Below are 27,509 nucleotides of genomic sequence, written 5' to 3'. Positions count from 1 at the left end.
AAAAAACGAAAAAGTGTGTTATTAAAAGCACTAAAATACAATTGATAACAATAAGGACGACATTTCGAAATCTTTCAGTGCAATAATATCTTAGTAGAGAAAATATATTCGCAAGGAGTGCACATTAATGAAGCGAATGAATGAATTTGTAATAGTGAAAATTTCATTTCGATTGCTAATATTTTAATTCCTACTTTTTCTTAAATACGATTGTTATTATACACTTAATTGCGTACGAATAGCGTTCTGTACCGAATCTTCAACATTCAGTGTTGCCCTGTATGCAATGATTATTGGTGTATAAGAGACCACAATATTGGTAATACTGTGTCGAAAAATCATGATGTTTACAAACACGCCGGAGTTTTAATATACAAAGACGTAATAAGTGATATTTGTTAAAATTATTAATTAAAATTATAGAAGAAATACTGAAAAAGTAACCAAAAATATTCCAAACGTTGTTAATAAATAATAGCTATTGTGAATGTTTGAAAATTATAGCTACTAAATAGTGAAAATTTCAACCATATTTAAGCTGTAAAATTATTTTTTAAGGACTCTGCTTTACGATTAATGCAAATAGGCATTATTTAATACATACATACTTGCAAAGGAAAATTAAAGTTATTGTTGTTTTTGTTCAATGCATATGTATCTTAGTACATACACATAGACATGAGAAAGTGAATCAGTTTCAAATCCAATTGCGTGAATTTATCAATTACTGAAGGAATGACATGTTGCTGCAAGGGCAAACGGTCGTTGCGTATGTCGGATGAAATACTAAACGTGCAAAGGTATCAATATGCGAAAAGTCATATAATGCAGCAAGGATATCTTATCATCAACATCAATTAAATCATTTTGCAAAAATTACCATAAAGGATATTAATACACTGTAAGCACTCAGTGTGCTTAGCATATTTTAGTTGCAACAATTGCTAAACGAGAACAAAGAAGGTTCTATACAATCATTGCATTCATTTGCAAGCGAACAAGGTGCAAAACAGGCAATACAAAAGTGGTTTGTCAACTTGTGGCGTCGTTAAGTGTTAGCCAAAAAAAAAAAAATAAATAAATAAATAAAACGTTGTATTTTCAACCATCCAGGGCATAAGCGTTAAAAAGCTGTGAACAGTTGCACTATTCCATCAATTGTGATTAGTACAAGGAAATCGGTTGCATTGCTTTCAACCGCATTTACGTTTAAGTTTATTAAATCTCTTGTTATTGTTAATGATTGCGGTATAAAGAGATATATATAAATAATATTGTTGTCAAAGTCATGGCCGCCATAACTCGCAGTGTCAGCGGCAGCCCTTCGTTTGCTTTAAATTCTGCGGTTGACCCCAGTTTATTTCCTCTAAAATCAATCAATGATGTTGTGAACTTTTTTAAACGTTCTCTAGAGCAATACCATACGCATGGTATTGAACCAGATTTGACGTTGCTGTCAATTGTGGCGGGCTACATTGAATTATCGTTGACAACTGGAGATGCAGCTCATGCAGCAGCTACTTCTGCTGCCGAACATGCTTCTATGACTGCGGCAGCAGCAGCTTCATCATCCGGCCCAGCAGCTCTCGTAGCTGGTATTGTAAGCAGTGGTTTATCATCAACGGCAGGTGTGTATAATTTCTCTGTGCTTTTTTGTGCTTATGATTTATTCTCGTTTGCGTACTGAAAACTTAAAATGCAACCATGTGGAGTGTGTTTTTTCAATTTATAGTAGTTAACGTAAAGCACAGTGCAGTTAAAATGAAAAGGAAAAAAAGATTTGGATATCCCTGAAGACTTAATATCAGAATTTTGTTTATGCACTTACACTCCAATTTCAAATATGAAAAGAAGAGTATTTTATTGGTTAATTATTCTTGTTCGTTTGTTAGCAAACTTTTTTCCTTTATCAAATTAAATTTGTTACCAAATGCGTTAAAATTTTCCAAAAAGTAGGCAGGTCAAGAAGTTTATATTTTGCTCAATTTTAAACATTCATAAATGTAAGTTATTTTTGCAATTTTTTCCATGCGTTTTTAAAAATCGGTATCTCTTTGTTGTTGCACCGACGTTTGACACCATATAAACATATTCAAGAAAAAAAGAATAAGGATTGTTTAATTTCCTTTTTTAGGTAATTCTGATATAATTGTCGGCAATTCGGTACCGTTTCCTACCGTAACATATGAACTTGTTTCCGGTCTTTACAAGAAGTTCCAAAGTATTCTGTCTATTGTGGATAAACCTAAAATGTCGTCGATTTGCAACAATCGGCGGGCATCTCGTGAAGTTATCAAAAAAGTCTCCGATGTTATATGGCATTCGTTAATTCGTAGTAGTTATAAGGATCGCGCTCACCTACAAAATCTGTACAGTTATTTGTCTGGGAATAAATTGGATTGCTTTGGCGTTGCTTTAGCAGTCGTAGCCGGATGTCAAGTCCTGGGTTATCGCGACGTACGACTAGCTATATCGGAAGATCATGCGTGGGTAGTATTTGGTAATAAAAAAGTGGAAACAATTGAAGTTACTTGGCATGGCAAAGGTAGTGAGGACAAACGGGGACAAGACATAACAGCAGGAATTGAGTCAGGCTCGTGGCTCTATTTAGGCGGCTTGGCGGTTGTGTGCGATAAACCCATGGAGGTTGCAGCCATAGCATCTGCTATAAATATTTCTTTATCCGTCAATAGTGATTGTGTTGAAGTGGCTGAGCTACAGCAACGCTTATTGGGTTTGCTTTACGATATGGGTCATTTAAAAAAGTATCCAATGGCTTTAGGTAATGTAAAAACTGCTTATTTGCTATTTTAATAAAAAATAATAGTTTTATAATTGCAGGCACTTTGGGAGAGCTAGAGGAAGTTAATCCAACAATAAAACGCGTGTCTTGCGAGCATCTATACCGTGAGGCCATAGAATCGGCGCGATTACACTATCAGAATCATCATGTTTACCCCTATACCTATCAAGGTAAGTCTTGCATGTGTTAAGTAAATAAAAATTTAATAGAAACTATGAATACATGAATAATTTTGTTCTTCTGTTTCTTCACCACAAGGTAACTACTATAATCGTCTAAACAAATATAGAGAGGCTTTTGGCGCTTGGGCTAATGCTGCTGATGTTATACGTTTGTATACATATCAATGTCGTGATGACGAAGAGATCTACAAGGAATTGCTAGATATAGCGAATGAGATGATACCCTACGTAATGAAAACTGAAAGTTCTGGTCATTCAGCACGTAGCATTTTGCGTGATTCAGAAGTTTTTGCTAATCTTCTAAGATTTTATGATGGCATTTGTCAATGGGAAGAAGATAGTTTAACGCCAATTTTGCACATCGGCTGGGCCAAGCCCCTAGTTAATAACATATGTAAATTCGATTACGACATACGTTCCCAAGTTGTTATAAAAGTGCCGGAAGATGAACCGCTGGCGGTTCAACGAGGCATAAATGCATCAGAATATAATCAAAAAAGCGAAAGCAAAACTGTTGGAGACAATTCTGTGCAGCAGCAGTCCCTTGAAGGCAATAATAACAACTTGGTGAACAAAGAGGAGGTAAGAAGAATAAGGATTCTTTTGTTAATATTTTTCATTTTCTTCGATTTGTTCGGTTTTCTCTAATTTTTTGTTCACCATCTCAAATATTTAGTATTATCGTCAATTCGTACTTAAATTCTTTCTACTAAAGCGAATTTAATCACAGGTACTTATTATTGATCCTGAGTTGCAAGATTGACTTCGCCATTTTAGTAGTAGACACTAATGTTGAGATGCCCCCAGAACCAAATTCTTTCCCTACAAAACTATTCTTTCCCTATAAGACTGATTCTAAGATTACTTTGACAGAGATTAATTGTGCATGAAAGGCAACCACTTGCATTTGAATTTCGTAGCAAATTTAGTAGATTTTCCTTATACATATTTGTGGAAGCAAGCTTCTCTTCCAGATCGTTAAAGAACTAACAAATCAGCAATTTTTGTCATGACCTTTAACATCACCACAAAATGAAGCGGAAATACTGCTTTAATTGGTGTACAATATTTTATATCTACGCGAAGCAAAGATCTACTCTTTCGATACTTCGATGGTATATGGAATCATACAGAATATATATGTCGTACATATTTTCAAACTACACTTTTATATGATTTTGCACTCGCTTATGCAGCCCAAAAATGATTTGCACATGCTTCGATTCATTTATTAACTAAATTTGGAATTTTTTAACTAGTTGGTTTCAAAATCTTCCCATAAGAGTAGCTAGATAATGCGAATTGTTAAACTAACTGAATATTGACTTTATTTCCTCACAATAACGGATTATACTTTTTAACAGAATATTCACATCAATTTCTTACACTAAATCGAAGCATTGCAATTGGGCATACATTGGCGTATAGGAGTTGCTAAATTGAGTCCATCTCGGTTCCTTGATATATTTTATAGAGTTTCCCATAACACTTCTCGACGTTACAGATATTTTGCAACCTTGACCTGTTCTCTTCGATGAGCACTAAAAATTATCGAAACGTTATCGACAACAAGCTATCGCAAAAGCAACAACGGTATAAGTTACACGCAAATGCATGGTTGTTAAAGAATCAAAAAAAATCTAATTGGGGTTTGTAAAACACGAAATTAATTAGAAATTCTTCATAAATTTTGGTTTTATTCTTGAATTGGAAAACAATCACTACCAAATAGTGGTGATAGTAAAAGCAACGGATAATCATGCTGGTGCGAGACAAAATCAAAGGAGCCGGTCTCTTGACTGGCTAACATGAATTTGGTGGAATTGCCATCTTGAAAACAGGCAGTATTGATATAATGAGTGTGATTAAATTGTTCAGCATAAATTCGTTAAATTGAATCAAAATTCGGATGTAAAGTGTTCAATCTCAAATTTATTTCGTGTTTACACATTTTAAATCATTACATACATTATAAAAAATAAGTTGTACTTTGAAAAATCAAACTAAATTGTGTAAAAAATATTTGACCTCTTTACGCTATGAATAAATGGAGGAATAGCACTCATGAACGTATGTAATCGACATAATCTAACTGAATTGTAAATAATATAACGGGAAATCATAATGACATTTATGCGAAGTGAGAACGAAAAAATTTATCAAAAAGATGCATAGAATTTTAGAAATCGTGTTAAGACAAAACAATTCGAGTAAAGATAGAACTTGTTTCTTTTTAAGTCGGATTAAATCATATTTCATATTAAAAAAATTTTCGTAAAAAGATAATTATATATACATATATATAACAAAAAGTTTCCGCTGCTAGAGATTAACTATTTATTTGTACGTATGAATTTCTATACACATATATATAGGCTCACATTATGCGTTGTTTTATTTCGAGAACGTTCGATTTTTTCCTCGTATACCTTATGTTCGTCATATTGCTTTCATTTTGTTTGTAGAAGTCGCGGTGTTTATTCGTTCAAAGTTTATTTCTTTTATGATATGATACAGTCGAAATTTATTTTATTTATTTTCTTTAAATTGCTTTCAATTCAAATTTTTACATCCGATAAACATATATTTCAGAAATTCAACGAGGCCAAGAAATCGGAAATGCCAACAACGTTAGCTGATTTAACGGCAGCTTGTGGGGAAAAAATTTTAAATCCAGATTTTCTGCTGCAGGGAGGTGGACAACCATTTGCCGAACAGCAAAAATTAAATAATAAACATAATAGCAGCAATAACACTTCACCCGACCAAGAAAATGGGTCGGACAGTAAAGTTTCTACTAATGATGTTAAGGACAGCAATGTTAATCAATCAATAAATATGGCGAAAATAATAAATGTCGCCGCAACCTCTACTATTTCTTCACCACCTGCACCTCCAGCATCATTAGATGAAGAAGACCCCCTACAATTTATGCTTAAGCGTCCTGTGATTACATTATATAGTCAAAAAATGAAAGGCTTGAAGGATTTGTTATTGGCCGAGAAACTAAACACGCATGCGATTTCATTACAAGTTACCGCGCAGTCGGTGGCCAGTAAAAAAGTGCGAGGTGTTGATAAAATGGGCAATCACACAACAAATTCAGTTTATGCCAGCGTTAATCTGGGTGCTGGTGGCGGTGGTAGCGGAAATGCTAGTAGCAGTAGTAATAACAGTGCTACACAAGGCCCTGACCCAAAAACAACGGATCAACATGGTGAATCAATTGCCGTTTCAAGACCCAAACGTTCGAGACGTGAATGAGTGCAATGTAATAATTGCTTCTGCAACAGCGGGCTGTGCGGGCGGTAAGTATTAAAGGGTGTATAAATATGCTGAACAGCGAACAAAATTATAAAAAAAAAATAAACATTTGCCTCGGAAGTCCTTATCCAGATAGTTTTGTGTTATTAACGAGCAATAATAATGTTTTCAAATATTTACCTAAGCACACACAAAAGAAAGAAAAACATTCAAATCAAAATTTCCGCTAATCTTGCTATACAAAAAAAAAAAAAAAAAAAAAAACGAAAAACGCTAGGCGTTCTTTTATAAATAACAATATTAAAAATGAAAGCTAATTTTCGCCTATTTTCTGTACAAATTTTATTAAGATAGATTTTATGTATTTATATTCCCACCACGCGAAAGGAATCATTTAACAATTGGCTTATTGAAGTTGTAGCCAAGAAACCAAGAGGAAAAGATGTACTAATTACTGTCTCCATAGTAGGCAAGACATCCTAATTTGGCTTTGCGAAATCCGCTTGCAGAGAGCTGGCAAAATCAAATTAAACTAAATTTTTAAAATCGGATAAATTGAGATGGCTGAAACTTGACATACCTATTCTTGGATTAAGTCCATAAATCAATTTTGAATATTTGAAAGTTCCGAAAAAGTTTTGATATTTTAATATGTTTTGATCGATTACTTATTGTAGATCTAGTTTCATCTTAAAATTTAACTTATACGACCACAATTGAGTCGTCAAAACATTAATTACCAAAAATGTATTTCAAGTGGTGGGATTGTTAGAATACTTAAGGAATATGCAATTTCCTTTCTTATTATTTTCAAATCATTTTGAAGCTAATCGCGCGCATAAATTTTATATTTATTATATTTAAAGGAAAATCAAAAAACTTTTTGTTTTTATGGTGCTCACTTTTTAAACTTTTTTTATTTAACATATTTTACAATTCTTTTACACGTATACTAATTTATTATTCTTCTTTTTTTTTATTTATTGTTTAAGCCTATATTAGAGCTATTTTTCATTAATAATATTTTTATTAAATGACAATACATAACGGGATTTTAATTCTTAACGCGCTTCAATACGTGCCGGCACAGACAATTTTTGTTTTATGGATACTTGTTGCTTTTAAAACAAATGATATATGGAATATTTGCAATTTAGTTTATGCGGTGCGCCCTAATTATTGTTGAACTCTTCAAACGTTTCATTGGGCTACGTTTTTAGTTACAAATTTTACCATTTATTTGTCGAACTGTGTACGCTTGAACGACTTTTGAAAATTATCTAAATTAAAGTTTGCATTTGCTTACGGCAATTATAAGTTCACTAGTTATAACTATGCCGATATGAAGAAAATTGAAACTCGGATCGATAAATAGATTTCCTATACTCAACGCGCAAAATATGTGGAACTGCTGCCTGCTATCATATGGAAAATTCAATATTTTCGCCAAAATTGTGCAATAGATCTTATAGTCGGCAAAGGAAGTGAAATTTAATAAAGAAAGCCTTAAATCGCATTATTCTTCTTCGTACGTTTGGTTTGTCGGTATTTGCAAGTATTTTAATATATTCTTAGTAACTAAGTTTATTTGATACAGTTTGCTTTTTGCTGAAATTAAAGGAAGGACGAAATATTATTTTCACCAGCGAAATTGGATAACTATTTTGTACCTGTCAAATGGTTGAAGGATATATATATTCTTTTTTTAAATTATAGGAAAATTTTTTTAACCAAAAACAGACAAACTCACGGCCTAGAATTTTCAATTTTTTTTAAACTATCTACGCGTACAAAATGTGAAGATTAATTTTAATTTACTACTTACTGTCTAACCCTTCCGAGTGATCTAATTGTGGAAAATGTCTATGATACTGACCACTCGTTTGTAATGAAATATGAATTCCTAAGATAAGCAAAAACGTTTGTTTAAAACTACAAAATACATATATACAGAAATACACACTCTCATACACAGCGCAGATATTTTTTCACAAAAAAAAATTTAATTTGAATTCATAAACTTTAAGAAATTTTTTTTTTTCTTCATCAAATTCTTTGTCATAATATCGGTTGGAGAGTAGACCTAACTTTGCTTCGTCGTCGTTAAGTACCTAACCTGTATTATAGTAATTCATATCTACGTATTTTGTTAATTTTTAATGGATAGAGTTTATGACGAAATGCAAAATCCCTTGATTATTGATGTAATGTTTTGTTGATTGTTCGTATTATAACGCATTTCTTATAGCAATTTTCGCATGAATATGGTTTCCTTGGCAGCATTAGGGTTTGCCATTCATTCACTATGCTGAGAACTATTGTGTTTCGTTTTCTTACCTTTCATGACTCGAGACAGTAACCCATAAAAGAAGATATATGCAAAGTATAAAGTTCGATCAATCAAGTTTGGCGAACTGGGAATGTTGCATTAATCACATACTTACTTTTTAATATCGTTCTTGGCGTTTAAAAGCTGCAGATTGTGTGAACCTGGATTGTGACAATATCGGAGCATGTAGATCGTTGGATGAGCAGGTGGAGTATATTTCCCGGTCCGTTCGTGGTGTCAACGACTTGCCCCTTGAGAAATGTCGCAAGACAAATCGACGGGGGGTCAAGTGGTGGACGGCTGCTCTGTCCGCGAAACGTAGAGCCGTACGCCGCCTTTGGCGGAATTTTCAAAGTGCAAGGCGGTCCGATAGTGCGGATGCTGCCCAACTCAGAATCGATTTAAGGCAAGGCCTGTATGAATACAAGCGCATGCTTTTAAAAGCTAAGGAAGATGACTGGAAGGCTTTTGCCTCTCGAAACCGAAATGATCCTTGGGGTCAGCTCTAACGGATTTCCAGAGGCAGAAAATCGCTGGAAGTCTGTGGTATAAGCGCTAACGGGACAGTGCTTACCACCCGGAGGGAGTGTCTGAACGTTTTATTGAGCAGCTCGCCTCGCCCTCACCAAAGGGGAGATGCAACCATAACGTATCTCGTCTGGTACTCGGGTACTTAATACTCCTCATGGCAACGTGTGCGCCGCCTTCGGCACCGTATGTTGCGAGGATTATTAACCTCGGGGAGTTCGAGTGTTTCACACTCCGTATGCCATCGGGCACCGTGGGGTTAAACCTTCTCGGTAGTGTACCCACGTTAAACCCTCGGAGCCATCTGTGACAATATCGGAGTTGGAAGTAGCGTACCAGGGAGAATTGTAATTGATATTTCATATTTTGATCGCTGATCGCGTTTTGATTACTTATGGAGACAAATCACTTTAGTTTTCGACGTCGCTTTGGACAAAGGGCACAGATATCGAAGAAAAAATATACGCTCTTTAACTATTGACCTTCATTGAAACCGTTCCGTTGTTGAATGCTATCTGAAATAGACAACCTATAAATATTATAAAAATATAAAAAAACAACAGGAAAAGCAAAAAAAAGGGTGAAAATTTTTGAAGAAAAATTTGAGATCTATTTATTTATTAATACACTCTCGTAATACGTTCGCCCAGACCATCCAGGCCAATATATGAATATACTATGCAGTAAGACCAACCCTGAACATTACACCAAGATTCTCAAGTTTACGTAGCTCATATATATGTATATATGTACATGCATATATAAAATCAAATCACAAATCATACTATCAGAATTGGCTCCGTAGCCAAACAATAGAAAAGAAGCGAAATATACGGCAAACTACAAAACGCAGTCCCAACTGGTTTTATTTTTAATGCACACGTTCACATATGTTTATAAAGTAATCATACGAATGTGAAGTTCGCGAAATATTTCAAAAGTTTGGTACGAAAAACATTGTTAGAGTGGGAGAAAATACCAAGCTCATTGGCCAAACAATTCCAGAAACGTGCCAATCTCACTAGAAAAGGTCTCTCAAAAATCAATCTGCAAGTCGTAGGAATGTAAACTTGGAGATTTCGAGAAAATCGCAGAAAAATAAATTTAAAGGGAACATTATTATTATTATCACTTAAGCACTTTTGCAAACACCTCCAATTTCAACATATTCAAGATGGAAGCTACCATCAGAAATTGACGGTAGGAGCAAACATAATCCCTTTGATCTCGGAGGAATATATATTTAGCAAATTGTCGTCAGCAGTTCACCGCAACACACGACTCAAACGACTCACATTACGTTCGTAGGCCACGTGCGAAATACAAGCACAATTAAATGATAGAAAAACATCATAAGTAAACATTAGCCAATCACATGTCTCCGAATTTGCCTGTAAATACAAATCGTTCACGTACAAAACAAATGAAAGGGAGATCTCTGAGGAACACCACAGGTAGCAAACTTGATCTAATTCCCTTAAAATCCAGAAACTGTGATCTAATATCAAAATATGAAGAAATAAGACGAAGAATTTCATAAAATATTATGCCTGAAAATAGGCAGCACTACTTAGAATTCGTCCATCAATCCTAGACAAGAACGGAGTCGGATGGATATCTGAGGTCATACAATGCACATTGATTCTTTGCTCCATATGCCTCGCCAGCTCAATTCTACTGTGTTGACTGCTGCCACTTTGTGTTAATAGACTGACAATACTCCTTTTTCCTGCTTCATTATTATGATAAGCCCTGCCGTCGTCAGATACCACTTGTGCATCGACTATGATCGCACAATTAAACAATTCTTCTCTAAAACAATCCCGCTTACGTTATTCATATGGAATTTCGGAGCTTTTCTTTTTTTGGAATTATTTTCTTTCATTAGCTACTAAAAAGTGTTAGGTACGGAAAATAATTATAAAAAGAAGTTTGCTTAGTTGGATTCCGCTATCTCACAAGTTGTTGCTTTTTTATTTCAGACAACGTAAACACTGAACCGCCAGAAATCTTCTACAGTAATATACGCAGGCGCCACACTTTTTACTGCAAACTTTCTTATATGTCTGCACCTAAACGCCGACTAATGCAACGTTTGTACTTGAAAACACCCTGTCATCATTTGTTGGCTCTTAAATTTTATCACATTTCTGGTCCTTTGGGGAATTCCTCATACTTCCTCATAGTCGTATCTTCCAACATGCCCACTACATTTATTAGCTCATCTGCTTCATTCATTATAGGGTTTATTGTGAAAACGCGTATTACAAGTCTGCTCTCTCGTGCCGAACATGGTAAGGCTTCGGACTGTGATTTTGTGGCTCGCTTCTTTGGCATTTCTTTATTTTCCGGCATTAAGGACGCAAAACGTCCTCAGTACAAAAATATATAATACAATTAAATACAGTTAAATACAAGTTTGGGATTGCCCCACCTATGATGACTATTATAATGTTGTCGAGATTAGCGAAGAGTAGTAATTTACTTTTCGATGAAGCAACAGAATATTGCGTTGGACGTTATAAACAGCACGTGCTTAATAATCACAGAAAATATGTCGATGTTTAGATAGACAGTCATTGACAAGAACAATAACAAAAATATTAGGAATACTTCAGCAATGTTCGTTTCGTACTTTGATTCTGTTACGTATATACACTTTCTTCAAATATGTTTGCACGTGGATTTGTCCTTTCACACAAAAGAAGTTGCAATTTATCTAAAATTATTTCAACTTGTCAAACCGTCCGGACAATTCCGTCGCTAATGTCCTTCTGGCGCGCATCATCGGGAAACAGAAGACGTATGTATTCTTTCACTTTAGACTCTGCATGCGTTAGGATCTGAATGAGGTTTACGACGACGTTCTCCCACTAGCACTGTTGCAACCATTTATGAACTTTTCTTTTCTTTATAGAGATTGTAAAAATATTTTTTTACACTCTTGGTTTTTAGTCAGTAGATTAGGACGCCACCAGGAAGTTTTTGGTAAGCATTTGGCCGTCAAGTTTGCAAATTTGATCGTGATACATTGAAGAGTGTCAGTTCTTGTCTCCAGTTAGGTTGTTTTTATTTTTTATTTAAAAAAGAATTTTCTCCTTATTTGCTTATTTTTATTCATTTTATATTTTGACTTATAAAGTCAAGTCAACATTCCTTGAAACTCAGTTTAATAGTTGTTTGTAATAGTATTTTATATCTTGTTTCTTTATTTTTTTAAAGGGACCACAGCCTAAATTTCTCTTGATGGTGTCTCTACACTTGCTTAAGAAGTTATATGTATATGAATCAATATCCGCATACTATTTTATTCAAAACATTTGTCACGGTCTTAGCCCCTTTCGGCCGGTAGAGCATATAAATATATATATATATATTTTTTTTTTTTTGACCTGGGGTTTGGCTCTCGGAGCCTACTGACAAAGAAAAATAAAAATAAACTAAAAGAACGAAAAGGTCCGGTCGGTTGTCTGCTGTCCGTCTGTCACCAGTGAGTCAGTCGGTCATCGTCTAGCGTCGGCCCTACATCGCCACCATATGCACGCCCCTACGTCTCAGCCACAGCGGTGGCAGCTCGCGCTTAGCCACTCATTGGGAACAACAAAATCAAATAGCCTAAAAGTAACTTACAGTACAAGCATCGGCGTCGGTGCAGTGTCGGCCGCGGTAGCTGCTACATCGGCGATCTTCAACTCCAGGACGCAGGATGTTCCGGCTCACTTCTTAAAAGTGTCTGACGTTCTTCTGGCGCTAGATGTATGCCTAGAGCCAGAGCACCAGTTGTAGCACTCAAAACAGTTATTGTAGCGGTACCTAAGAACACTTGCTATTTTTTTAATGCGTTGCTTTCCTTTCTGCTTTGGTTATAACCTTTTAAACAATTTGCTCTTCTGATCAGTGGAACTATTGTTTGTAGTATGTGCTAGTATAGTAACAATAGGAGAAACGTTTTATAATTTGAAGGATATTTAAAAAGTGTTCCTTTTTTCTTTTTCGTTTCGGTTTTAAAATAATTTGTTGTTTATGGTTGCGATATCGTTGTTTTTGTTGTAGTTTCCAAAAATTTTTTATAAATTTTTTCCTCTTGTTTTTTTTTTGTTTTAAAATGGAAAAAGGCCTAGGAGGGATTGATTCGATTTTTACGATATTTGAACTAAAAGCTTATTTAATTATTCAAAATTTTTTCTTTTCTTTTCCTTTATGTCAAGCCGTCTTCTTCTTAACGAATGTTACATGTGCACACATATATAAGAATTGACTAAGTAATTGATTGTTGTTTTTCTCTTCTAATCGTAGCCCGAGAACATTCCACAATAAATTTGAAAATTTTTAAATAAATTTTTGCTTGTTTCCTTTTCATCAATATTTACAGAGGTAGAGGACTGTGGTTGCGTTTTTCACCACCCTCTTTTAGTGGTCCAGCCTTCTGGCCACCATTCGCCACTAGCAACTTCATCGGAGGACGTCATTTCTTCGGAAAATCAATTTCTATAAATTGATTACAGTCAAACTAACACTCGCTTGCGCAAACATACGTGTTGACAGTTTGCAAGCCAAACATCAACTGAGCGCTGGCTACAGGACGCTTGTCTGCCATTGTTGTTTTCGTTATATTTTCTGAAACATCTTTTTTACATCTTTGCTTTCTTAGCTTCATTGCGATAGCCTTTCTTGTGATCAACTGCACTGCATTGCTCACATTAGTGTTTTCGGTGCGAGTATTCGTGAGCAAAATGTATGCCACCACAAAACCAACGCGGACACTTTGGAACGGACATTTCTTTTTTCTCCGCTTGTACTTGATGTACAGACGTACTGATCTACTTTTGCTTTGCAGACTTTTTCATAAGCACTGTATCAACTTTCGGATTATTCAAGCGTTAACCTTTTTTTTTTAAGAGCTTCCAATGTAATGGAGCTGCCGTCATTGTCAATTTTATTCAATAACTTAGTGCGACTATCAAAATCCGATGACAAAAACCAAGCACATGAATTAAAACAGAAACAATCCGTATACCTTAAATTTTTATTGACGATGCCTGCGTATATGATAAACTCTGCATGATCATCTTTTGTTATTTGGAAACAGTTATATCTAATATGTAATTGCAACATATAGGTGCCAAACAGTTCATTGAGTTTTTCTATGGTATTCTTGAACTTAATTGATGTCTTTGGTAAGATATAAGTCGTATATTTGTTACAAACAATTGGGTTGAATTTTTTTAACAATAAACCTACTTTAGGTGCGCCATACAGCCTAGCAAAGTCTACAACAAATAAGTCTTCGTATCGATCAAATGTGTTCATAATATTTAAACTCTTTGATGTTGGTACTAAATGCTTTAATTACGAACTCGAACTTTTTTGGGTTTGCATATTAAGCCTCGACTTCGGTCGAACCTTTCATTAATTCCTGCATTGCCAGATTATGCTGTTGATGCTCGATGTTGCATCTCTTCCATCTGTTACCTATTTCTTTTTTTCGATTTAGCAAACTTTTTATAAGCTCGTTTTGCAAAAAAAGAGCGCAGTTTAGTTTCTTTTAATCTGTTTTTTCTTTGCAAATTTTTTGCTGCTTTTGCGAAAAAAGTGGTTCACTTTACGAAGCTTTTAGCCCTTATAACCTGGGATAACTGGTCGGATTCCAGGTTCCTCTCACAAGATTTTATCCGTGTCCTTGTTCTACAATTTTTCAGAGAACATTACGATTGAACGGAAGTTGCTTTCTTAATTCCATTTAAAGATCGCTGTTGACAACCTTTGCCAGATCTCAGTTAAAATCAACTGAGATGTTTACTGCCCGTTGTCAGTTACTGTACCCTTACTACTACTCCCACAACTTAAGTACTAGCACTCCCTCCCGAACGGGAGGTATGTGAAGATAAAACGAGTTGGCGATTTTGCCTAATCACAACTTATAGCATTTAATTTTTTTTTTACAATCTTTTCTTCTTTGACAAAAAAACGCAGTTCATTAACTTTCTTTTTCGCCTCGTCGCCACTATTGTGGTTGATTACTCTATGACGTTTATTAATTAATCTACAATGAGTATATAAAAGAGTTGCTTTTTCAATAAAATTAAATTAAATAATTGAAATTTTTTTCTTAAATATGTTTACTGTTGGAAACGCGAATCGTACAATAGAAGCTAACTCTGCAAAAATAAATCAAACAGCAATATAATTGTGTATTAGGATCACTCAGCATTTTACTGATCATTTAACCATTTGTCATTGTACATTAGACTTCTCAGTTACAACTCATTTATATCTTAGGCTCTACTGATGAGTTATGTTTTACTAGTATTTTGTGATTTGAATTGCCATTTATGCATCGCTTTTTCATAATTTCGTTTGTAAGCTGAGTTTCAGTTTCTGCATATCGTCTTTGTTTTCACTTTACAAAACTACCTTTTGTAATATCGGGTTCAGCTGATGTTTTGCGTTGAATTTTACTTACACCACATGACGACCATTCTTACCAACCTCTTCAAGGAAGAGGGAAGTCACTTCGAACAACATTATTGAGATAAAGACAAAAATCGGTTGCCTCGGTCTCGGAATTGGCGCAATCCCGTCGTCCATCATGTGAGCTGAAAGCGGGGAAGGGAGCGTGTTTCACTGCTCTCAACAACGCAACCAATCGTTTACTCGTTACACACACCGCTTCCTTTTTAAAAATATAGTCAAATTTTGATTTCCTATTTGGAGAACTTGCATTTGATTCTTTAATTTCTCTTCCTCAAATATATAGACCTAATTTGTCTTCCACGACGACGAAGTAGCACGACGCTAAAAGAACTTTTTACGAGAAGGATCAATGTAAGACAAGTAAGCTAAATCAATTAAAAAATTGCGAACGGACCTATAAGGTACGCTAGCACGCTTGAACAGTTACGTTTGAACGCGATTGGTTCTATTTTCTCAATTTTTTCCTGAATGAGAACAAATGTAATAAAAAGTAAAGCTTCACTTTATCGATTTCGTAATATGTGCTGTGCCAGCTAAATGCCTTCGTTCTTATATTTTTCTCTTTACCAATAATTAAAAACTAAATTCTACCATAGCTGGCCTGTAAATTGACATTGCGCCAACTTGCAATTCGCTATCAACCTAGTTTTAAATACTTCGAAGAATACCGACTAGACGTGATTTTCGAATAAGTCATTTTTGTGTAACGCTTATATCGTAGAGCGCATACTTAGCTATTTTATAAAATAACATGACACATATTTTGATGGAATATCGATCCAGATACGAAGCAAATATTTCCATAAAACGCAGTGAGCATTATAAAATATTGTTTATTAAGTTTCTTAATTGCTATAGTTACTCAATTGACTGATGATAATAAATATTCGAAATGATTTTTGCCGTTTCTTACGTTGTTGAGTGGGAAGTCTGTGATGCACAAGCAAAACGAAAAAAAAATAAAAACGAAACAAAAAATAATCATCAATTAATATTAAAAATTCATTATTAAAAATAATAATATCATTAGTGTATGTTATGTGTTATGTGTACTTAGGTATATAAGATTTTTGTTTTTATTTGTTTAATTAACATTATTAATGACGAAAGAACGAAAATATTACAGAAAAACAAAAAGGGCAACCAAACCATGCTTTTCTAAAAATACCATAGCGTATGTGATTTTGTTTTTTTTTTTTTCTGAAACCTATGTAGTGACTTTTAACTTACATCAAGCGAAATTATCCAAATAAATATAGTTAATGCAACATTTTTCCAATTCAAGAAACATTTGTTCTGCAGAAATGTCTTCGCGTGAAGTATACATAATATTTATTGCATATTCGCTCGACGTAAGGGAAAGAGGCTACATCAATTTTTGACTGTTTAGTACGTTTTACTATTATTAATAATATTTAATGTTAATTTAATATTAATGTTTTTAAATGTATAATTAAATGATCAACTTGCTTAAATTGTTATTTTAATTTTTTTTTCATTTTTTTTTAGTTTTTTAGTTTTAAATAAAAGAAACTACAACCAACGTACAATTTACGTATTTATATAAATATATTTTTACAATCTCAATTAAGTATAAAAAAATTGTTACTTTAGATTTTAAATATAAAAAACTACAAAAACAAAAAAATGTATTAAGTGTTATTATTTTCATAAATTTTCAAGTTGCACAGAAGAACTACAAAAAGAACAACATTTTCGGAAAATGGTATTTTTTATACTAAAAATTTTAAATGTAAATATTATTATTAATGCTTCCAATTTATTTATTGAGATGTGTGCACACCTACACATCAAAGTACATGAGAGAGGAAATGAAACGTTGTTTAGATCATCTTTCAAGCGGTTATTACACAATTAAAGGCAAACAATATCGATATCATATGCAATAATTAATATAAACCCAAATAAAACAAAAGAGCAAAACAAAATATATAAGAACAAGCCACAATTGTTAGCCCAATAGTAGAAAAGAGGAACCTTATAAAGTTAAATTTAATTCCAAAATTCACGGAAATCTGTAATAGCTGATTATTTATATCCGCATTTAAAAGCAACTGTAGTAAATTTTTTTTTAAATAATATATAAATGATCTTTCCTTGTTAAATAAATATAATGCATAAAAATGTAATAAATGAATGAAAAATTTAAAAATGCTTTTAACTATTTTAATTTTATTTAGCTTTGAAATGGAATATATCCGTTTGGTAAGTTATACATTGTAATAACAGTTAAATAAATACATTGTAACAATACTTTTATATAAAATTATATATTGCCATATATAAAGTGTTGATGTTATCCATTTACTTCCTTTGTTTGTGTCTCTGCCAATATCAAAATTAGGTGCCTTTTCAGGTAACTAACCAATAATAAATCGTCCTTGTTTCTTTCTATACTCTAACTTACCAAATATGTCAAATCCTGCATTTAAACATGTCCGCATATACGTCCGTTCGATCAAATAACTCACTCATAGCACAGCGCAAATCGAAGACAATATTTATATTTTTTATTCATTCATTCAGACGTAAACAGATATAACGATAAAAATGTGCACATACACGCTATAAATGATGCTCTAGTACCTTTGTAAAAACGGGATACCCTCTCTCAATATTATAAAATATAGAAATTTCATCCCTTTGTGCAAATATTTACAATGTCCAGAAAGAAGTTTCAAAGACTCTATAAAGTACATATTCCTTGAAGTCGATCCAAGTATACTTGCCGGTGCAGCTTTTTATTTTCCTATGGTAAACACTTTCCTGTACGAAAAATTAAGATATCGGCTACAATTTTCTTAAAAAACCATCTTAAAGCCAAAAGTTAATAATATATGTACAAGATTTGTAAAACCAACCATGCTCGCTCAGTATTACATAGTATCGAAATTTCATTTTTTAAGATAAAGCCGTTGAGTATAAAATAAGCGGCGTAGCCGAACATAATTTTCCGACATGTTCGTTGTCGTTTGCTAACAAGGGGTTTATGTGTTCTTCTTTTCCTTCACTTAAAAACCAAACGATCTGCCAAGTCCAACGAAGCCAAGTAAAAGTCCAGTACCGGCGTCCGTCGCTTAATTCGTACTATGCTGTATCGAAAGTGTCTTATATGAAACCTTTTTATTTTTTTATATAAAGTAATATACCGTATAGAAAAGCAAAATTAATTAATTAATTAAACTTAGATATAACGTAGATCAAAATTATACACACCGAGTCGCATCGAAATCAAGTCTTGAGGTGTAAAATTTCATGATGAAAATTTTATTATAAAATTTCATTCCAAATGCAAATATTGTACCGTGTAATACCGAAACTGTGTTTTACAAGTACCGTGGTACATGAGGAACATCTGTATATGTGTGATATGCATGAAAACCTCTACTGTTTAGAATTAGATATTAAGGCCAAAACTTGAAGTCATTGCCTTTTAGCATATTAGCATTAGCTTTTTGACTAACGGAATCGAATATTAATATGTTCAAATAGAATTTTCTAGAAAGCATCTATTTCAAATTTAAAACCTTTTTCATTGTCTTCCATCACAATGAAGAACTTACTAGCGTGAAAATTAGAGTCGCATACATCAAACCGAATGAATACTAATTAAATTCCTTAACCTTTAAATATGACTTTCACTTTCATTTGTTTGCTAATCTTACTTTATGCGCAGGATACCATTCATTTTCGTTCAAATTTCGTTTTTTGCATGCGCTACATCGGTCTTTCTCTCAACTATGTCATTGCAGACGGAAGCAAAATATATAGCCACCAATTTGACCACAATAATTTCTTTAGAGTTGAGCTTGTAAAAAAAGAAACCCTAAGAATATTGTGTGGGTATTTTAGGATAGAAAATTTGTAAAATGATGTTTTTATACAATTTTGTATGTGTAGTGTTGTTTATCTAATGTTGCCTGTATATAAAAAGCAAACAGTATCAGAAAGCGGCGACGAAATTGATGCTTAACACAAAGAAAGACGAATGTCAATTTTCGTCGTCAGAGAAAACGTAACAAACTGTAACGAAATTTATATAAACGATTGCGAGTTGACACAATGAAGGGTCATTTTCGTTTTCAGAATATTGTGTTAAAGTGTGTGTGAAAATGTAAACAACACCCAACTAAAGAAATCAAGGTAAACGTAAATAACAAATTTATAAAAAAAGAACAATCAGAAAGTTAATATAAAAACAAACAAGATTGTTTATTGATTCGTGATAAAGAAAATTGATCAGATTTAGGCATATTCTAGTGTTAAACCACCAAACAAAGTTGAAGTTCCGGCCTGAAAATAGTTTCAAGATTACAATGAGATTTTGCTTTTTCTCGATTTCACAACAATGCAACACAAAAGAATAGTTTATGCCATATATTCATTGCATATTCATTCTTAGCTATAGGCAACCATACGTTTGCATAAGAAATTGTATTGGCAACGCTCATCAGAAAAATTGTAGAACAGTTCGCCGGCTTTGTATAACATAGTAGAAGTGAGAAAACTTTCTAAAATAATTAATTGCAGATATAGAAGTATATTTATTACCATTTTTATAATCGAGATTTACACTTTCGGTGTTCTTATCTATAAGGGATTCGCGGAAGCTGTCGTTAAATGTAAGTGCAAAGCCATTATTATGTTCATGTTTGCAGAGCAAACATACACAGACACTTCGGCGTCGGTTGCTATGCTTTGGAGGTTGTGTTTTATGCAAATAAAACAAGAAAGTTGTATTTTAATGTCACCAAATCTTTTACATCCGACATATTTATTTTAAGAATAACAATGGAAAACAATTTTCATGCTCCATAATAATAATAATAAGGGTCGGATGGATGTTTTTTTTTCAATGTTGTACATCTGAAAAAGGCTCATCTATATATGTGGAAGTTTCGATCGTTGTATGGTTTATATGTATAGGGAACCAAAAATCTAGAAATCAAAGCTGTTGTTTTTATTATATTGTGCTATAAGCGCATTCTTTATCCGATATGCTCCGTTTTCAATACAAATCTGCCTGAACGATCTTTCAATTGTTCGCCCAATGTCAAATTTTTGTTATCGAGAGAATGTCTTTATATACGCCAGACGGACGGGCAAACGATTGTGAGTTTAATTAAGGGAGTTTTCTTTTGGGATGTTTTGACAATGTGATTGCACAACCGGTTGTGGATTTCAAAAGAAATTTTATATAGAAAATTTATATATTTAGTCGATTTTAACTCAACATCAAAAAAAAAACTATAGGAACTTTATATCGTATCTTTTGCAGCAACAGAAAAAATTTCGTATATCTTTCAAGAATACCCTGTACAAGTATAACGAATTTTATAACTTAGCTTAGTCGTGGTCTTTTACGAGAAGTCTTGCACAGTCTGAGCAGTCTGTTACGTGATGGGATGAATAACCTAAACTTAGAATGGTTTCAATATTATAGTAACATAGCGCTGAGCCTTCGGACAATATGGATATATATGAAGCCGTAACATATAATTTTGAAAATGCGGTTAAAAAACGTAAAACGAGTGGGTCAGCGTTGGTAACAAAACCTCACTGTCTTGTGAACTACAATGTAATTGGTTTTAAAAGTATATAAGGTAAAGCAGTCTTCATTATGTCGTTGGGGTGTACACAACCAACTTCAGCGTGTACACTCAATTCAAATTAAGAAAAGAGTCAAACGTAACCTAGAAAGTAAAAAATTGAAAAAATCGTAATAAAAAAGCATCAATATTTCATCATCACGTGAAATTTTGAATATCATCAATGGATTTCTATAAAGACTAGATAATGGAAAAAAATTTAAGTTAACAGCACATTACTCAATTTAACGTAAACAATTTCATCACCAATGAGTTAAACATAACCTAGAAAGCAAAAAATCAAAAAATTTAGTAAAAAAGCATCATTATTTCATCATCAAGTGAAATTATGAATATCAGCAATGGATTTCTATATAGTTACTGGATTATGGATCTAAATTCAAGTCCAAAAAGGTCCAATCCATATCAAATGCAAACAAAAAAAAAAAAGAAGGAAATATTAGGTAAGTCATAAGACATCGCACAACATAAATAATTTATAAACAGAAAAAATTAATAAAATATTTCATGTATGGTACTCACAGCAGTTGTCTGATTCGTTGACAACTTAGGTGGCCATTAACATATTTGTACGAATGTTGTTAAGTGAAAATAATGTCTATCTGATGTAATCTATCAAGCTTTGCTAACTGTAACGCGAGTAAAAAAAGTGGCAGTATGCATATACTTGAAAAGACATATACAGTCGAAAGTAATTGCATTTTAAAAATGGAGGAGAATTCTGAAGATGTATTCGAAAAAATATCGGTTTTATAAAAATGTGTAAACTTAGCGGGGTTGTGACAACATTTTTAATATATATGTTTGAGACGCTGGAATTTTCATATTGAAAGCAAGTCAAGTCGTTTTCGTTCTACAAATTTCGGTGTTAAAAATGCTATGAGCTGCGGTCATCTAACTCTTAATAGAATTGGAATTCCCTTCCTTTGTGCTGAGAAACAAAGTGTTTCGTCTTGAAATTTTGTTTTTGTTCTTATTCTTTATAAATGTTAGCATTTTGTTATTATTGCCAACTACTTCATATGAAATTATTTTTCTCTTTGCAGGAAATTCTAAAGTAAGACGTGTACGTCGAAAAATTTGAAATGATCAGCGGTCGGTTGAAAGTTATGAAAAAGATATGTAATTTTTATTGCTACGTCACAGTCCATAAAACTTCTTCCATTATCTGCTGAGATAGAAATTTGGGTGAGTGATAAGAAAAAGCTAATTATTGATTGCTGGAAATCATTGTATGAATTTTTCAGACACTCGTCCGCATCTCCTTTGAAAATTTATATCACGAGACCGTGCGCTTGAATGTTCGCAAAAATCATTAATGTTTCTTTATATATCAGATTGGTATCTGCAATCACCAGTATTTCTGATTACTTGTATTCGTAAAAACAATGATGTACAAAGGCAATCAAATGTGATAACGATAAACGATTCAACGCTAGTACTTAAACTTGCACAAACAAAATGTATCTTTGAGCCTTCGGCGTTTTGCCTAATGCTGTGTGCGTTACGTGCTTGTTGGTATATGTGATGAAAAACTCCACAAGGAATTGCTCGTTTTGGAACATTTGTAATGATAGAAACGTTTTGTGCAAAATAGGAGAGTTGACTTCGCTCATTAGAATCAGCGTAACACAAAGCTTTTGTCGGCAAACGATTTCGACATACGAATGCAAATGATTTCGATAAATACGAATGGTAAGTTTCAAATTATCTACGTATAAGCGACGATTCTCAAAGTGATGTTATATAAACGGCTACTAATATTAACAATCGAATATAATAACTAAATCATGACAAGTGGAAAATAATATAGTTTTTGTAAAAGCCCTTATTGTTCCAGTCAATTGCAAGCAAGCAAATGCTCTTAGTATTCATTTAAGCGTAATTTGCAATTTGATAAATATGCGAAGAATATTTCTAGCAACATAAGATTACAGAAGACTTAAAAAATATTTAATTATTTTCTTTATAAATTTTGCATTTCTTACCATTTAATAACAGTTATATAATTTTAAAGTGCGCATAGAAAAGAAAGTAACATAGCCAAGCAACTTTAATGGAGATTTTAGAGGGCTTATGACGACTATTTTTGCCCAAAACCTGGTGCTGGGGTAGCTCAGCGGCTTCAGGTTTTGTACAAAGAAGAAATTTCTTGAAAGTATACCTTTTTAGGGAAATATATTTCAGGATTTCTTCTTTTACATTTTATATTTTTACACTTCCTCAAAGTATTCTTCTCTTCGGAAAATGTATTTCAGGAATTTCTCCTTTTCATTTTACATTTCACACATTCCTTCAAAGTATTCTTTTGTTAGGAAAACCTTTTTCAGGAGTTCTTCATATATCATATTTCACATTTCTTCAAAGTATTCTCTTCATAGGAAAATATTTTCGTTCCCTATATCAAAGCACGCCTACTCCTTCGCTCACCTCGCTACCAATTTTTTTTTCTGGAATTTCGTGAGATTTCTTTCAAGTACAATTACCCTAAATTTACCTGAGCGATCAGCCACTTGTTTGTAGGTTTTCCTTTGATGATTTATACAAAATTTCTTTATCCTTTAAGCTTTTTTTTCGTCGATTTATACAAAATTTCTTTTATTTGGTTGTTATTTTCTTTTTGTTTTTTCGGGAATTTGATGCGATTCCTTTTCAATATATTCTTAACTCTTAGCATAGAAACGATTTTCCTTTATGTACGGAGACTATTGAAAAACAAAATTTTATTTTTTCAGTTTTCAAGAACGCTTGGTAATTATACATCAACCAAGTCGTTATTAGAATAATTTTGTCGAGACCAACACCAACGATATGTTAATAACGAAACAAGTAAAGAAACAAACATTTTTACCCGATAGTATGGAACAATAATGAAGACGTCTAGAGCAGTACATTTTCCTTCCTTTTACTGGAAGCGTTTCGTTGTAGGGTCTGTTTGTTTAAATGTTTTACGGAAGTAAGCCAAGTGTTAGTTTCATAGTTATTCATATTCACTGAAGAAATTTTTATTTACAGTTTTACACTTTTTTATAACATTGTGTTAGTTTACAATTTGAGGAACTTTTTTTATAATTGTATGAGCTGATTTTCGTTGTGACTTCAGTTAATAGTTCCAGATTGTTATTCTTATGGGGTTCCTAAAAAAAAATATATGTTTTAAAAATAAAAAAAGATTCAGATTTTAAATAAAACAAATTCGTTACTTACTTTTCGATTAGTGTTTGCCTTGTCTTATCTGCACAAATTTAGCATATTATGGTAGAACCGCACCGAACGCATTTTAGTGGCGATTTTGTTTTCCTTTTCTCTTTCTCCTCTTTGATGATTTCGTCGAGGCTCATTGCCGTTTTTCTCATTAATTCTTCTGAAAAGAAAAATAATATTAATAGTAATTTTTAATATAAATTAAAATGTACCTATTGGTAGACTCATTTTGCTTTTGTTTACAGGCGCGAAAACAAATTAAAAAGAAATTCCTTTTAAATTTGTTGTTGGTTCGCAACGTTGCATTTGTTCAAAAAGAAGTTTTCATGAGACTCTTTACTTTCATTGCCGGCTGAGTATTTGTCTTTTTCTGACAAAGAAATAAAAATAAAATTAAAGTCCCGTCGGTTGTCTGCCGTCTGTCTGTCCACTGTAAGTCAGTCGGTCGTCGTCTGGCGTCGGCCCTACATATGCACACCCCCTTTCTCCTTTCAGCTACAGCGGTGGCAGCTGTAGCGCTTAACTACTCATCGGGGACACAAAACAACAGGGGAATAAATAACTAAAGTAACTTACAATACAATCCTCTCGCGATGTCGTGGCTGTCTCCTTCGGCGGCTCCTGTCCACGGCAAGGAAGTAGGAAGTTCGTCTCACGTCGTCGGCACAATCACAACACAGCTGGGATGTAGGTGCATGTGGGTGCACGTAATTCATAAGCTACTGGAAAATTATTCTTCTTCCTCTTAACACATCTTGATTGAGGCAAACACATTGATCCTTGTTTTTTTCCTTTATTTTTATATAGTTTTACAATCGTAGAATTCAATATGTATATAAATATTTTTTTTTTATTATTTAAAAGGGAAAAAGAAGAGAATAAAACACTCATATCCCGCAAGATCATGTGATTTATAAACAGTATCACAAAATCGCATGATTTTGTCTAACGGCATGCCGTTATTCCGATACTTGCGGTTGATACAGACCGACAGACACCCTACCCGAGGTTTGTTCGCGGCCGTTACAAAGTAGTAGTAGTTGTCAGATATGTTGTATCATCTCGATTGTTTCTTTTATTTTAAAATTTGAATTCATTAGTATAAAATTATAATAACCATTTACATTAGTTCTAATGGGTTTTCAAATGTACGGCCTTGGTGTTGCTTACTTATAACGAGCGACATTAGGCGAGTACCTTTTTTTTTTTTTTTGTTTTTGATCAGGCAAGTTTTATAACAACACATACACGTTCTACATATTATTACTGGTAAGACACTCTGTGCCGCTGTGGCTGGCAAAGTTCAATTTTTGTTTTTCGTTATGATGCTCATCAGGTCACTGGACCCTTGGAACTCATCACCTAAAATATTTATTGCAAATTAATGTCTCTTTAATTAAATACGTGTTCAGCAACGGTCTGCAGAAATAGATTCTATTTTAATATATTCAGGTCGATAAGGAGAAGATTTCTGGTCACTACATATCAATTCAATTATATGTAAAATTCCAATCTAAATGAGTGAGTAACAAACACGTAATCACTTTGTTGTTTCAATATTCATAGTTAGCTTCGATATACAGAAAGAAACGTAAGTGTTTACCTATTGCTTTAATTTCGTGTTCTTTTTTCATCTATGTTTTAATGTTTCCAAAACAATGTTATAATATATATGGAGTCTATCAACCTAAAGTAGCATATCGTTTGTCCTCAGACTTTCTTTTCACATTTTAACGAGAATGAGGATGGAGAGACTGAATTATTTGCCACATAATAAGTTGAATTCATTGCTCTTGTTAATACGCTTTGCTTTTTCCATTAGTTTACCGGCTTCTCCGTGATCAAAGTTGTTGAATAAATGATTTAATTACCGGTGAGTATCGGCATGTCCTTTTCTATCTTAATATGTTCGTATATCCTTTATCTTTATGTATCGTTACATTTAACAATACAATTCATTTACTTATTCGATAATACTAATGTTCTGATTACATAGGCTAAACTGCTTTGTATCATTTCTGTGATTGGCTTTAGCCTATCGGATTTGATGTAGCACCCCGGTGAACTTCGTCTGGCAACTGACAAAGTTTTAATTAATAGGCTCTAAAAGGCTCTTTGATAGCAATCGGGTTTAATGTTAATTTTTCAGACCGTTTTTGGATATGATTAATGAAGAACTGTATTTTGTACAGATTATGCAGATTATGCAAATTGGTTCAAAATTTTCTCTTTATAGCCTGTTATGATGTCCCTTTGCGTAGTTTGTCTTACTACAGAGTGTAATTGATTTAATTTAGTAGTTGATTTAGTGGTTTATATTTACTCGCTAGTTTGTTTTTTAGTTCATCTAATGTTGTTGGAACGTCATTTATAAGTGGCGTTTGTATTTTTGCAACCAGCTGACGAAATGGTTTATTCTACTAATTGTGTTTTTTCTTCAGTTGTGAAGGGGTACCGGTTTATGTTAATATCTGTTCAATTGACATTGACCAGCTCATCTGACCTGCACTATAGCCATGGTATGAATATGATCTTATACTAATGTTGTTATATTTCATGTCCATCCGTTAATTTGTGAGACAACAAATCGGCATCTGTTTCTTGTTCACGTCTATCACATGTCCGTTAGTCCGTGCTTGTATTTTTCTGGCCGTAATGGTAATACTACGTCTCTTACTATGCATACATTCTCACGCTACTGCAATGAAAGCGTTACTAATATATATATGTATATAATAATATTTCATTGCTAATTTGTTTCTAATCTGGTAGATGGACTAACGTGTCTGGAGTGTCTCGAATTGACCGTAATCACTCCCAAGAAGCGAAAGTGTGCATCACTGTTTCTAATGCGAGCTTCTCGTTTAGATTTTGTTCATGTCATGCGACCGTTGTCGTGGACTCTAGGCATTCATTGCATTTTTTACGAATGCACTCGTTTATGGCATGGCTGGCAATAAGTCGTAGTACTTGATCTGTGTATTTGTCTGTATCTTTTAATTGCATTTGTTGTGTACATTTTTTATTTATAAATTTGCTATTTGTTGGTTTGGGATCTGTTTTGGACAACGTTAGCGCTTTTTTCGATTCAAACG

General features: G+C 33.4%; 1 protein-coding gene and 1 long non-coding RNA gene across 2 annotated transcripts; both read left to right on the top strand.

The window, feature by feature from the left end:
- Positions 1 to 461: 461 nt before the first annotated feature.
- LOC119633937 (menin) lies at positions 462 to 6,477 on the top strand. Its single transcript, XM_038027785.1, has 5 exons — positions 462 to 1,628; positions 2,135 to 2,782; positions 2,842 to 2,973; positions 3,062 to 3,567; positions 5,578 to 6,477. Exons 1-5 carry the CDS (start codon positions 1,289 to 1,291, stop codon positions 6,247 to 6,249), a joined length of 2,298 nt encoding a protein of 765 aa, XP_037883713.1. The 5' UTR covers positions 462 to 1,288; the 3' UTR covers positions 6,250 to 6,477.
- A 13,683-nt stretch (positions 6,478 to 20,160) lies between these two features.
- Positions 20,161 to 23,763, top strand: LOC119633776. Its single transcript, XR_005246889.1, has 3 exons — positions 20,161 to 20,223; positions 22,257 to 22,398; positions 22,458 to 23,763. It is a non-coding gene; the product is annotated as an uncharacterized LOC119633776 (long non-coding RNA).
- Positions 23,764 to 27,509: the final 3,746 nt, after the last annotated feature.

Source organism: Glossina fuscipes, unplaced genomic scaffold, assembly GCF_014805625.2.
Source record: "Glossina fuscipes isolate IAEA_lab_2018 unplaced genomic scaffold, Yale_Gfus_2 2, whole genome shotgun sequence".
Taxonomy (NCBI): Eukaryota; Metazoa; Arthropoda; class Insecta; order Diptera; family Glossinidae; genus Glossina; species Glossina fuscipes.
The sequence above is the reverse complement of the archived record's forward strand: the minus strand, read 5'-3'. Positions and strand labels throughout refer to the sequence as shown.

What these genes read in the sequence shown, in the direction of transcription:
- LOC119633937 (XM_038027785.1), top strand. Translation starts at nt 1,289, where the DNA reads ATGGCCGCCATAACTCGCAGTGTCAGCGGCAGCCCTTCGTTTGCTTTA. An exon ending in AAAGTATCCAATGGCTTTAG is followed by an intron (nt 2,783 to 2,841) that starts GTAATGTAAAAA and finishes TTATAATTGCAG; the next exon opens with GCACTTTGGGAGAGCTAGAG. An exon ending in TTACCCCTATACCTATCAAG is followed by an intron (nt 2,974 to 3,061) that starts GTAAGTCTTGCA and finishes CTTCACCACAAG; the next exon opens with GTAACTACTATAATCGTCTA.